General features: G+C 45.1%; 1 protein-coding gene across 2 annotated transcripts in view; it reads left to right on the top strand.

The window, feature by feature from the left end:
* The window catches only part of LOC115585825 (sterile alpha motif domain-containing protein 10-like), a 53,212-nt gene that overhangs the window by 6,212 nt on the left and 32,764 nt on the right, over window positions 1-14,236 (top strand). Inside the window, exon 2 of one of the 2 annotated variants that reach the window (XM_030424480.1) lies at window positions 2,744-2,872. The exons of the other annotated variant lie outside the window; for it this stretch is intronic. Within the exon in view, the coding sequence (XP_030280340.1) occupies window positions 2,744-2,872 (129 nt within the window). The remainder of the gene's footprint in view (window positions 1-2,743; window positions 2,873-14,236) is intronic. 2 annotated transcript variants of the gene reach the window in all.

Genomic DNA, 14,236 nt, shown 5'->3' on the forward strand with positions numbered 1-14,236 from the left:
AAAATATTAAGAGCATATCTTTAGATAAATAATCATCAGTGACGCGGATAAAGTGACTAAGTTTTTACTTTCTGTACACTTCAGCCATATCACAATAAAATGAAATCCAAAATCCATGACCATATCTATCCTGATATCATTATAATCATATTGATATATTGCGCAGCCCTAAATAATACTTACATGTCTATAATAATAGGTGTAATACATGAATGACTGCAGACGGAGAGAAGCGGCTATATCATCGCCAAAGAAGCACATTTTAAAAATTAGTTTGACCCTTAGCCCAGGGTTTTCTTTTTGCTGATCAGGAAAATGATACAATCCAAATCGCAAGTTGCAGCCCTACCCAGAATGCAACTCAACCGCAGTTCGGTTAGCGATTCAAGTAACCTGCAACATCTGGCCTCATGACATCATCATCATCATCATCATCACCAGAGGCAGTTTATTTGAAATATTATAGAATATATTATATATTATACAACCTTTTGCACCAATGCAGTTGTGCTCCCTGACTCCTGTAAACTGACATTCTTGTGTAAAACTTTCAGGGTTCCTCAGCCTTTCTGAATTGTTTATGCCGATGTTGCTCCTTGGTGAGCAAAACCTTATCACTTTGGTAAAACTGAAACAATGGAGCGAAGACTTAAATCACGATAGAAGGCAATTATCGTTAGAGGAACTCATGCGTACCACAGGATTAGGGCGCTCAATGCCGCTCACTACTAATACAATAATCAATTAATTTAAGCTGACGCATCCATCAGAGTTGGTGTTGATGGAGAACACTTTCGGTGGGTTATTGATCTAACGGATTTGTCAAGTGGTCCTCTCTGACCGCCCGCCAACTGTCATGACCCCTGACCCAGTGTGCAGGGGTGGGCTCGACAGAGGATGATTCAGTAGATAAACATTTACGCTCAGGTCCTACGGGCTCTTTCAGAGATTGATGGAGTGGTAAAAGAGGAGAGTCCTGCCGCGGTATAAATCAGCAGTGGATTAACAGGACACAGCAGAGTGTGCTGGAGTTTTGGGATTCTGTACGAAGGCGTCACACTTCAACTGTCTCATCCTCTCTGCCCTCGCCGCTAACCTTGCCATCCCTTTAATACTTCCAGAAATGACACGGCTTCACCGTTCTGATCCAGAGCCCTTGTGTCGGGTCCGACTTCTCCACTCCCCTCACACTCCCCACACCTCCTCCCCCCCTCCTCGCTTCTTCTCTCTCTCTGAATTAGAGTGCGCACAGGCCCATATCCAATTTCTCCGCTTTAATTAGCCTTCTGCGCTGGGAGAGGGATCGAGGGAGAGGGGCTGAAAGGGTGCAGGGACGGATGAAGAAGAGAGATGTAATTTTTCTGAAGGATTGCACTAATTAGGTATAATTTCATACAGGGGTTGTATCCCTCATGTACAACACTGTTGTTACTTAATACGCAAACTCTTAAACCATCACTTCTCGCTGCGTCTTTCTCCCGGCCCGCACATGCTCAATCAGCTTAATCAATGCGTTTTGGCTTTTCAGATAAAGGATTTGTTTACTTTCATTTTTACGCCGTAATTGCATTAGCCGCATCGCAATCATTCAATTTGCCATTTATGAATGCTGCCCATTGTTTCTCCTCGTCATTACCCGTGCAGAGAAAAACAGGACGAGGCCGCGCTCCCTAATATCCCCGTGTCCTCCGTCTCATCCTTGGCCAGATGTCTTTCAGACTGAAGTTTCAAGGAGAGCGCTGAACCTTTCCTCCCCCCCACCAACTCGCTATCCCTCCCATTAGAGCCTTCTAAACAAACAGTCTAATTAAGTGTGGCCTCGTGCGATAGGGTAAGCTAGGAGCTTTACACTCCTTGTTAATAGGTTGGCCCCCCGCTCCTCCTACCGAGTGCCGGGGGTCAGTGTGGAGTCTGCGGTTCAGATTGCCCATTAAACCAAATGGCTAATGGCTGCAGCGACACCACAACAAGGCAGACATCCTCGCGCAGTCAGGAGTGCAAGTCACGTTCATCCGCTGCAATGGCAATTTCGCCGCCACTTGCAATCTAATAGCATGATCTGTGGCTATTGTTTATATGCATTATACAGCACCGTGTGTGTGCGACTTTGAAATTGAACATGTTTTAGCCTCATCGGTCATACCTCCTCCAAAAATAGAAATCAATTTTGCCTTCTCTCTCCTCCTCTTCTTATCAGCCTTTCTTCTCTGCACTCCTCCAGCCTATATCTCGCACCTTTTTCAAAAACGCCTCTACGCGCCTCACCTTCTGCAGCTGGCTTACTTACTTTGCGCACATTCCTCTCCAGCTCCTTCTTTGTCGCCCTGACGTGTGTCGTAATCACGCCCCGTGAATATTCAGCCCTGACAGGGTCTGTCGAGGCTGGCTGTCACAGTGCTGATCAAATGGGCCCTCAATTTACCATGTCAATAGGCAGGCAGCCAAGTGTCAGCGCGTCAGTTCCACAGCTGAGGTGGGGAGAGAGTTGTTTAAGCTGCAGCTCAACTCTCTTTAACCTCTGAAACTAACAGTCTTCCGGTGTCTCCTCGCACATCTCGCTGCATTTCGTTGCCTGTTTTTCAGGTTTCCCCCTCAGCTGCACTTCATTCTCACGTCTGTCTCCTGCCCTTATTTTTTCTGCAGCGTTCCTAAAAAGTCCCTTTTCCAGTCCCACAATCCTTTGCATGCTCATTAAAAATGTGAGATTTTCACTTCACAAGCTTTTCCCTTTTCTCCCACCCAGACTCACTGAGCCCAGGGGAATCTCTGGCTGAGCTGTATAACAGCCATATGGCACTATCAAGGAACGCCTCACACCATGGCGACCATATACTGCAGAGATTTACAACACGCTCAGACTATATGGACATTTGTGAGTACTTTAATGTGACATGTTTGGGTGTGGATTATCTGCCTTTCAGCCGCGAGTAAGAGCTGACTCTGACTGTGATTTTCTTGATGTCACAGCCTAGAAAATGTCCTGCAGGCTGAGCAGAGGAGATCCCTTTTAGCCTAAATGTAACCCACTACCTCATGCAACCCCTCCTGACTTTCTATTAAATTATTCATTTGCAAAAAAGGAAATTGGGGCTACAATGCATGAATCTGCACCTACTGATCATGTTTTACAAAAATGAATATGATTTTATTTGACTTTGATCTGTTTCTTGATTTGGAATTCAAGATCCGTAGCTAAATTCAAATTCCTCTTTTAGTTTTCTTTGGATTTGTCGTTTTAGTACTTTACTTTGGTTCCTTTACATCAGGCAGTGGGAAAACCGACTGCGACTCTGCAGTCTTTGTGTACAAAAATGCCCTTTTGAGTGTCTGCACCCCTTTGACCTGATTTAGTTGAAATCCACTGAGACATGTGGCTGTTGTACCTTATCCGTAGATTAAGAAGGATTTGGCCCGCAAAAGTGGAAGATAGAAGCAGCGGGATGTGATTGCCTAAGTGCTGTGTGGGTCACAAAGGCTGCGGGACTGAAAGACAGACAGAAAAAGCTCGGGGTGATACGTGTACAGCCGTGTATGCTTTGACTGTGTACACGCACCGGGGGCGTTGTAAGACTTTTGCAGAGCTTGACAGTCGCTTTAAGGGATAAACAGCCATCAGTTTGTCAGCGTCTCGATAAATTGCCCTAAAAAGCAGTTCCTCTTCATTCCACTTCATCTGCTTTTGTCTTGTCCTCCAGCCCTGTTGAGATGCTTTTATAGAACTTTGCCCCAGAAATAGTAGTTATATTGAGCTTGGAATGACAGACGTTGAAGTGGTAGCAAGACCAAACTATTGTCGCGGGAGGCAGCCGAGGTTACAGGGCTGTCAGTCAGAGTTAGTGGGGGCGGGCTCTAAGCTGTCATCCCAGCGTTTTTTCGGTCTCGCCCTACATATCAGGTCACTGGTGCTCTGCAGGCGTCGGGTGTGTTGGCAGGGGCCAACACACACAAGCGCACACGCGCGTACTTCTACGCACGTAGCACAAGCTACATATATGCATGCAGTCTATGCACACGCGCGCACATTTGGACTCGCGGGCTGAGTCACCGACCGTGGCAGCGATTTTTCAGCTGGGAATAAAAACTGACACAAGTCCCGTATTAAGTTTGCGAGAATCTCTCTGTCATCAGTGGATGGAATAAAACCTTTCAAAATGGATCACCAGAGAAGTGACAGATCTTTTGAAACTTTTGAAACTGGTTTAGAGGCCAAAGTAATTGGTGACTGCAGAGGAAAGTGCGGCTACCCTCCTGAGGGATATCAGGAGGGACGGGCTTGAGGTGCACCCAATTTGGCTGAAAGTGAAATAATTAAGTGTCGGATAATAAAGTACCTCTTTCTTGTCCTCTCTCATCTGAAGTAAAAATGGCCCACAATCAGCCAGTGCATTAATATGAGTGGATGTAATGCGCATACGTGGGTGGTGGGTGTGTGTGTGTGCGTGTGTGTACGTGCGTGGGTTAGAAAGTGAGAAAAGCCAGTAAAACGGGGCGGCTCATGCATGCTATTAATGTCTCATTGTTAACATGATGTGTATGTGGGATAATTGGAGTGTGTACATTGGTGCGTGTGTGTGTGTGTACGTGTGAGTGACTGTACGAGACGTCTGGGTGATAATAAGGAAATGGTTTAGTGGAGTGGAAGAGAGGGTTGGAACGAGAACCGGTTTGGCGCTGCACTATTGGAACAGAACCGCTGAATTCGCCTCACACACACATACACACACACACATGCCATACAAGTGGCGGTGTCAGCGTTAACAAGCGAGCACACACATTGGTTGACGTGGTCGCACACACGCTGAGGCTGATTAATGGTTGGGTCTGTGAGAGGAGCCCCGAGCATCCTCTACTTCACGGTGCTGTCTATAGAACATCTGGCGCCATTAGAAGTCAACATTAGGAGTTATCAATAGAGAGCTAATAGTGTTTGAAAACCTGACATCGATAGGGCACAGTGATGTATTTGCCCTGGCAAATGTGTGAAGGAAGTAGATTCTAAATCACCTAATTACACTGACTATTACTGTAGCGAATGTTTTACACGGTGCAGAGATTTACTGTTGTAGCTGTGGATGGTTCAATCACGTGAATAAGTCAAAGTGTTGGGTCATTAACTTCACAGAGGAACACAAACATTTGATGCCGGCACTACATGAAATACAACATGAGTGTTGTCTGTGTGCCTCTGATGTGTTTGAAGTTGAATTATAAATTATTTCTAATATTGACCCACGGTTTCTTTCTTGGTTAATCGGTCTAGCGTTCCGTCTGTAAAATACTGCGGACATTTTCTCAACCACCACACAAAGGGCAATACCTGGAATTGTGTATATGCGATTAAAACGATGTGACACTGACAAAAGCATCTTCACATTTGAGAAGCTGGACTCCTAACATGTGACTTAAACATTCAAGCGAATATCAAAATTCAAGTTAAATGAGACATATAATGCTGCTTGTCTGAAACACGCTGTCTTAGCTCCTGTCTCTTTAAGTCTCCCCAGATTGGTCAGTTCACACACGCCTGACCCAGCACCACTTGCAACAACAGGGCAGCTGTACTAAATCAGTTGTTTCGTGGCAAACGAGCAGTGAGGCATACATTATGCAAATGTGTGACATAGTGACATAGTGTGATGTCACAGAATTTAAGGTGGGACTAGTGACGAGGCCTTTCAGGAGCAGTGTTTTCTGTGGGAGAGTGGAGCTTCTGTTTGACCTTTTAAACTTTTAGGATCTTTTACATGCACCAGATCCTATATAAAATGCTGAAACAAAAGAAAAATTGCCTAATAGGTCTCCTTTAATTAAAAATGGTTTCTGTACTTATTCCATACCTGCTGGAGTGAGTTGGAGAAACATTTGGTTGAGCTAGAGCGGCTGAAGTGCCTGTTAAGTCCAGTATAAAAGGATTTTCATGTTTTGGTGAGAGCCCTTATTCGCTTTCTTGCAGAAAGTTTGATTTGAAGATTAACATTACTGTTATGTCTGTATGAAAAAATATGAAGCTACTGCCGGGGGCTAGCCTGGCTGTGTTCAAAGGTACCTCCAGTATGAGCACCTCTAAAGCTCACTAATTAACACATTATCATGAGCTAAGATAATCACCTGCCGGCTCCAGATTTTTATTCGGTGCACAGCCACAAGAGTGTTGTCAATTTTTCTCATAACTCCAGGCAAAGAGAGGGAGAGAATTAGGGGTATTTCCTCAAATGTTGAACAGTGCGGTTACGGGAAAGCAACACGGGGAAACAAGCAGAGGGAGAAGAGGTGAGAATGAGAGAAGAGATGAGACAGTGCGAGTGTGTTTAAAGGATTAAGAGGAGGAGGGGGAGCAGAAAAGGTTCCCCTGGGATCTTTCGGCCTGGACAAGAAGCTCCTGCTGGGACTTTATGTGTATTGATGTGTGTATTTGTCTGCCTGTGTGCATGAGGGGCTACAAAGACCTTTGATTCGCTTTCCCCGTTTCATCCCTTACTGCCCGTTTTGTACCAGCTGCCGTCTGCTACGTTACCTGACAGCACAGCCTTAGGAGTGAGCGGGAACAAGTGAGCGCGCAGAGGAGGGTAATTGGCGTGTCCGTCTTGCTGTCGGACTGAAAGGCCTGGGCGAAGTGGCAGTGCAGGAGTGGAGCTGATAACATGGCAATTAAGCTTGGGGGAGACAGACCTCCAATCAGCACAGCATGCTGCAGAGACCAGGAGAGACAGGTAGGACCTGCGTGAAGTGGATACAGGGTTGGGGGAGAATGGACGAGTGCCCCCAGGCGTGAGCTGATTTGTCTCACAAAAAAAAGCTCCTGACTGTGTTGTTCACACAAACCCTTCCCTCTCCTCACTATAGACACCTGCTGCTGCTGAGAAAATCCCGTCACATCCCTTTCAAACTCACACTAAGACTGCACATTTTAAAAAGGAAGTCGACTGCTGGCAAAGTTAAGGGCTTGCATCTTCTGTCGCTCACTGAAATCAGGCATAGAGGAAATGGAGCAGAGTTATTTTAATGTGTCTGTTTGATAGTTCTTTGTCCGTGGCAGCGCCGCAATCTTCCTCTCACCTGTCTCGGTGGCATTGCCTGAGCCTCTCTGTGTGGCCCCCCGCCACAACCTTTGCATCTTTTACCCACCTTTCTTCTCTCTTTCTCTTCTTCCCCGTCCCTCGGGGGGAGATTAGAGGCAGCCCTTTTGGATCACATCACACAGGAGCACGAAAAACTTTTTTTCCGAAGCTCCGAGAAGTGTTTCCACCGTAACAGCCACCACCGCTGTTTCTAATCATTCATGCCGCATGCGAAATCTACAAACCGGCTCCCTGTCTGTAATTTCCGTACTCTCTCTATCTACCTCAGCTTCCAACTCATTGGCACATTTCCCTCCTCTCCCCCCTGTGTGCCTTTCTCTCTGTTTACCTCTCAGCTTCTGTGGAGCATTAACTTTTATCTTTTTTTCCCCCACCAGCTCTACAGCCCATTCTATAAGCCTATTTCCTCCTCTTTTTTTGTCGCTCTTTATTTTCTTTTATCCCCTCATCCTGGGCTCTTTGTGTGGATGCAAGGATGGCGTAGAGCAGATTATCAACTAACTCGCAACGGTCATTTATTCGAGTCATTGTTTGCAAACCCCTCGGTGCTCGATAACCTTTGTGTTTGTTTGCGCGAGAGTGTGCGTATATGTGTAAAAATGTTGTGCCATCGACCGGTTGTTAATTTTGCCACGCTGCATTGCTCAGACATTTCCTCTCTAATATGTCACGGAGGTCTATGAACGCTGACACACATGCGCAATCAAAGTTGGGTACTTGTGTCACGGCTTAGGGACGCTCAATAAAGTATTGAGTGCTGAACCCGAACCACATCCCAACGCTCTCACCAGGCCCCGGCGTGAGTGCACCACATCGATCGACAGTCCACATGCGACAATCACAATGAACTGTAGTCCCCTCTCATTAGAGCTGTGCGAGCATGAGCATGAGTTACTCCCCTCAGTCTGCAAGTTTGACCTCTGCAGATGGCGTCCGATCTTCTTGTATCATCATGTGCGACCAACACGGAACTTCTCTATGATCAGCATGGTGGATCCCTGCCGCACGGCCTTACAGGCAATCACTGAAGGTATTTGTGTCGTGCTTCTCAAGGATCTTTGCGTGACATGTGTTGCTTGTGTAAATTGCTTCTTTGATTCCAGTTCAGAAAATGAAAAAAAAAGGAAAGAGATAATGGCAAAACCTGTTTGTCTGATTGCTTGAATCACTTTCGACTTCATTAGCAGACCATCTGGCTCGAAGCTTATAGCAGTTGCTTCCGAACGATCGGCGCAAATTGCACGTGGAAATCAAAGGATTAGACTCTGATAGTGGAACGCGCGCAGACATTATTTTTGTGGTAACCTGCTAAATTCCTGGTTTCCTGCTGTTAATTGAGACTGCGCCTTCATCATGGCAGCTGCGCAAAGCTAATATGCAAACGGAGCGTTTCAGAGCTGTAATATTTTGTACCCAAACATCCGTTAATCCACTCAGACGGATCACTTTGCCACTCAGGGGAGCCGCTGTAAACAAACACTAAATATTTCAAAAGGCAATCTTGTCTAAGCTGAGAAGTTGTGTGCTACTGTTCATGCCGTTTTCCCCACATCCTTCTGTGGAGTCGTTCCAGTAGGATACAGGGGAGGACGGTCGTCATGACATACCCAAGTTTGAACAATATGTATTGAGGTTTGAAAGCTGAGGAATACATTTTTTTATTTATTTATTCATTTATTTTACATGACATCTAAAACAACTGTAATTCAACACAGAGGAACAGAACATTCTCTCACTGTTACATACTCAAATCTTGAAATTGTCAATCTGCAAGCCAAAGATGAAACATTTTGAATGGATGTTGAGTTTGATCAGTTAACGTCTCTCGTTTGACCTTTTGCGGAATCAAATTATTCAGCCAATCAGAGCGGTTAGCCTAACCTTTACACCGCTTGCTTGTGGTTGCCGGCTCCGTACTGAGTTTAAAACTGTTTAAACATTCATTAAGTTATGCTCGTCCTGCGTGACCTTTTGATGTAATTTTTCCCAATTTCGAGCTCTGTGCCATCTGACATCTCGATCCACTTAGGTCTTAAACAGGTGCGTTCGGATGGATTTGTCAGTTTTTTCATGAGCTGTGAATGTCAACAGTGTTGTGGATGTGTGTGAACAGTTTAATTCATTTGATCATGTCGCCAGTTAGGGTGGCTTGTCCAATGAAAGTTCAATATCTCATAAACAAGATCATGCACATGTACACGGATAGCAGTGCCCTTAAAGATCTCTGGCACTTCATTGGTGTGTTGATTATACTGGAGCTGGTGATGCTCTTCTGTGTGTGGATGGGAGCCCAGCGTTAGGGTCAGATTTGCTGAATCACAACATCAGTACAGTGGTTGGTAAATCATTCATTCTCCCGCAGAAGGGAAGTCTTATCTCACATGATTTCTGTCTCACTGATGGGAAGTTGGACATGCCGCCTACTTTTGCGCACCAATCAGGGTGTAGCACCAATTGAAAGAAATGGGAATTTGACCCAAAGCTTACTGTCAACCAAATCGGATCAAACCAAACTCATGAATATTAAATGAACAAAAACAATATTGGAATCTGTAATAACCACGGTGATCCAGCCAAGTAAAAAAAAGGTCAACCTTCGCGAAATGTAGAAATGTTGAAATGTTGGCCTGCAGAAATGTACAATGCCAACATTTTGTTCCGACAAATGGGCTGGAAGCTCCTGATAACCTGGCACATGTGAAGGCATCCAGCGATCCTGCCAGTTCCTCAGTTTGATCAAGCCTGATCACGTCCCACATCCTATTACCCGACCACGTTCCTCTCCTCCCTCTCCGTCCCCCCCCTCCTCCCCTTCCCCTCTGACTTTCGCTCTGAATTATCGATTGTCAGCGAGATCTAATCTGTCCTCCCACTGTCATCATATAAGGGGCTCGGCGGTGAAGGGGAGAAAACAACAGATCTCATCTACTCATCGTTTCACTCCCCTCCATCTCCTCTTCCATTTCCTGATGCAATTAATATTAATAGTCTGCTCTGAAGCGTAATTTTCCATCTATTTTCTCCTCTGTGACTCGTCAGTCTGCCATTTTTTTCTTACGTCTCTCTGTTCCCCACATTTACCGCAGGCCTCATTCCTTCATCCTGTTAGGAGGGCATGACCGAGCCCGACCCTTGTAAAGCATCCCTTTGTCTGTGTCATTCTTCCTTTTCCTCCTCTTGTGCGAGGCATGTACTGAGTTTCCTTTGAGCAGAAGTGGACATGACAGCCGGCGGCCTCAGGTGGAGGAGTTAGCTGGACTGTGTTTGTGTGCCCGCCTTTCTCCGCGTGTGTGTTCTATCTTAAGTGATCTGTAATTGTATGTTCTTTGACACGGTGATGGATAATCAATAGTTCTGTCTGTCTCTGTGGAAGTGCGGGCAGGGGCCGGAGTGGAGACTGAAAAGTCACCCTGTCCTCAGCGCAGGACCTTGCAGTCCTCTTTTCTCCCTCACACCAATGCCTAAAAGAGTCTTTACAAAAATGTCACACGGGGAAACCTGACTTTTTACACGTGATCGGCTATTTTCAGGTTTGAAATACAATTCTGAGAAAATGTCACACGTGAATAAGAATTTTTGCATGTGAAAACAAAACATGGCAAAGTGAAATCACGTGAAATTTGCTTCGTCACAAGCGAATTCCAAAATGTTCACCTGCCAATGTCTATTTTGCCAAAATGTCATTTGAAACTTGCCTTTCCCATTTGATTGAATATATGACATGTGATTGGCTGTGAACTAAAATGTCAACATGTGAAAATACAACAATGCCCCATTTTCAGACTGATCTACTTTTTCCACGTATAAATAAAAATATCCACGCAACAAATCTACACTGGCACATGTGAATTACTTATGTCTCTTTGTGCTTGACATTTCTTTTCACATGTGGATCAGAGATTCCACCTTTGGAATTAAAACATGGCAAATGAAACCCTGCGACATTTACTTTGTCACATGTGAATCCCACATTTTCACATTTGGAAATCACAATTTCACATGGATAGAATAATGTTTGTGGTTTTTTTTTTCATTTATAAGCGTAGTATTTTAAATGTTCAATTAAAAATTTCACATGTACACTTATGCATTCACAATTGTCCTTTTTCCACGTGTGAAAACGATCTATGGCAAATTCAATCAGGTGAAATTTCCTTCACCGCATAGCAATTACACATTTTTAAACTTGTTCACATGCCATTTTTCTCTTACTAAAACCTCACAGGTGAACCTTTTCACATTTGAAAATCATAATTTCTCATGTTAAAGCAACATTATGTAGACATTGGCATGTTGTTTGATTTGGCGCCCCCCACAGTTTCTGAGTGCATTAAAACAATCGTATGTTTATATCCCAGGCCTGTTACAATTCATCAGACTTTGTCAGACTGCTGACTACAAAAAAAACTCATCACGTCATAACAATGTTATGTGTTGAAAACTTGTATCTTGAAGTAAACATGTATGTAACCCTGTGATCCTACCATCTCACTGAAGTTACATAGTGCAGAATTAAGAGACAGAGACACCATTCACCATGTTACAAGACACTGTACCATCAAAATGATGCTGAAGTTATATCCTAAGTTTTACGAAAAAGTTACACAACGTTGCTTTAACTGCACATTTTCACATGTGATTGGCATGTGATTATTTCAAATGAGAAATAAAATGTTGAACATATTGATGAATACAGTTGTCTACAGATTAGGATTACATTTTCACGTGTACAGTACATATGTGATGTGGATCAGAATTTCCACACAGGGATAAAGCAAGCAAAAAATCCGCATGGTATCTCTCAAACCCACCTTTGTTTTTGTTGTCTGCTTTGAGCTTTCAGGGCGCAGACGCACCTCTACAGTTACTATCAGTGTCATAACAGAAATGTCAATTCCACCTGTGTTTTGAGCTACACCCTGCATTGTGAGCGCCGCATTTTAAATCAGAATTCACCCTCCATCCATACACAGACTCCCTTTGCAGCTTTACCCTGATCCGCTGGCATAAACGAAAGCAGTCAGGGATTATACAGATGTGTGTGGATATGTGACTCCTCATGCTGGCAATCGTGAGTCACATTCACGTATGCATGAGCACGCCGGCACTCGCTGACACACCCAATCACTCAGCGCAGATTCAGTTGGCCGTTCCCTCGTTTGTGTCCTGATGAGAGTTGGTGTGTTGTTATCTTCAATCAGTCTGTGTTGCGGATGTCCATTGTTTACTCCCATTTCCCTATCCGCGTGCTCCCGTGATACTGATAGTTTGTGAGAGGTAAACCTCAGCCCCAGCCTCTGTGACAGCGTCTCATGTCAGCACGGGTAATAGACTAGCAATGCATCATGGGGAAAAACCCCCTGGGGTTCTTGGGTTTTTTATATTTATTTTTAAAGCTTCAGCCAGAATACTTCTTTTCTCCCCCGTCTGCTTTTTTAAAATGGAGTAATTTCATGGCTCATTCCTGGGGTTAAGGCCAGGCCTGGTGGAGTGGAAGAGTTTGTAAACAGCCCCTCGCTTTACCCCCAACATACTATAGGTGCAACAAATCTGGATCATTGGTGGATGTACTTTACATAGTGTAAGTTGGCAGCATTGGTCTGTTCAACGCTATATTTAGAATTTCAGGTTTAATGTGTCACGCAGGCATGAAATCACTGCATGATGAAGTTTTCACCTCCTTGCAGATTACAGAGGAACAGGGCTGAGTGTGATTACCCCCCACCCATCTCTCTCCCCCCCCCTTTGTCCTCTTTCATATGAAACTTGGACTGTAAATAGAATTTTTCTTTATCTTCGAGTTGAATAAGAGGTGCTCAGCAGGGAGGGAGTGGATGCCAATACCGTGCTGCTGAACTGCACCATGGCGCCCTCCCTGCGACGCCTGAAATGAAGTGGATTAGCCAGACCGCTTCCCTTTTCCTTCATGCAAGAGGCAAACACACATACACACAAACGTGCGGCCTGAAGTTAATGCCAAGGTCACGCAGAAAAATCAAACTTCCACAAAAAAGCCCCACACAGCAAAATAGTCCACTCGGACTAATTTAGATGCGCCGCTTTTGAAGTCAAATGAGTAATGTCCAGTGATGCCACGTTAATCTACCACGGGATTCGGCTTGGAACGACCTTCGGAAGTGCCGTACCTAACAGCTTAATTACCTTTTCAAAAGGGAATACCTCTGAGATTTAGCCGCCACTCTGCACCGCAGATACGCTGCTCAGTCTAGAGGAGGCGATACGAGGTCACACTTCACTGGGCTGATTCTCATTGGCCTGCCCACCCTCTGCACACACACAAACACCTGTCTCACCCGTTGACCTTCATTTATGGCAACCAACAGTTCTCGCCCTTTCCTTCCACCTTTTTTTTCTCGCTATGTGAGGCTGAAGTTACACATTTCAGAGCGTGAAACTCTACATCACCGTAAAGGAATTTCCATATGTCTCATGAGTTCATAGTCGTAAAATTTGGCGAAATACATCTCCCACTCCGCTCAACCCGTGAGGTGAAGTTACGCCGAGGTCGTGCTCTGTGTTTGCAGAGGTTCCTCTTCCATCTCCCTGCACTGTATCTCAGGAGACGGTTGTTTTGAGCTGCCGGGGAGATAAGGCGCAAGTCTCCCAGACAGCCGAGGTCACATTCAGTTCCTTTTACATCTAACCTTCACTGTATCTCACATGAGAGACGCACCGGCTCCACGATAGACCAAACTCCAATATTCTCCCGTCGGTTACGGCTCGACTGAGGTGAGCAGGTTTCCACAGGGTATATTTCATAGCAGGTTACACAGTCACAGACCAGGAGGTGTGCTAGTAATACACTGTGTTGCTCCATGTGCTCCTGAGCCTGTTCTCCTCCATCGCGCTTCATTAAAAAAACGTCAACGTCTCGTGAATCTCCTTTCTCACCTGGGTTAACCAGATGAATGGAAATTCATCAACGGTCATATCTTCTTATATCCTTTCTGATCACCCACTGTAACTCAGAAGACACGCGTCATGCCTTTCGCTTTTCCCCCTCTGCCTCTCTCCCTCCACCCTTCATCATCCTTTCTCCCACCTCCCTTGACTGGAGGCGATAAAAGTCGACGGCAAGGGCGGCGAGAGATAATACAACGCCGGTTAGTGACAAATAGGACGGGGGGGAGATTTGG

Source organism: Sparus aurata, chromosome 7 (assembly GCF_900880675.1).
Source record: "Sparus aurata chromosome 7, fSpaAur1.1, whole genome shotgun sequence".
NCBI classification, from domain to species: Eukaryota; Metazoa; Chordata; class Actinopteri; order Spariformes; family Sparidae; genus Sparus; species Sparus aurata.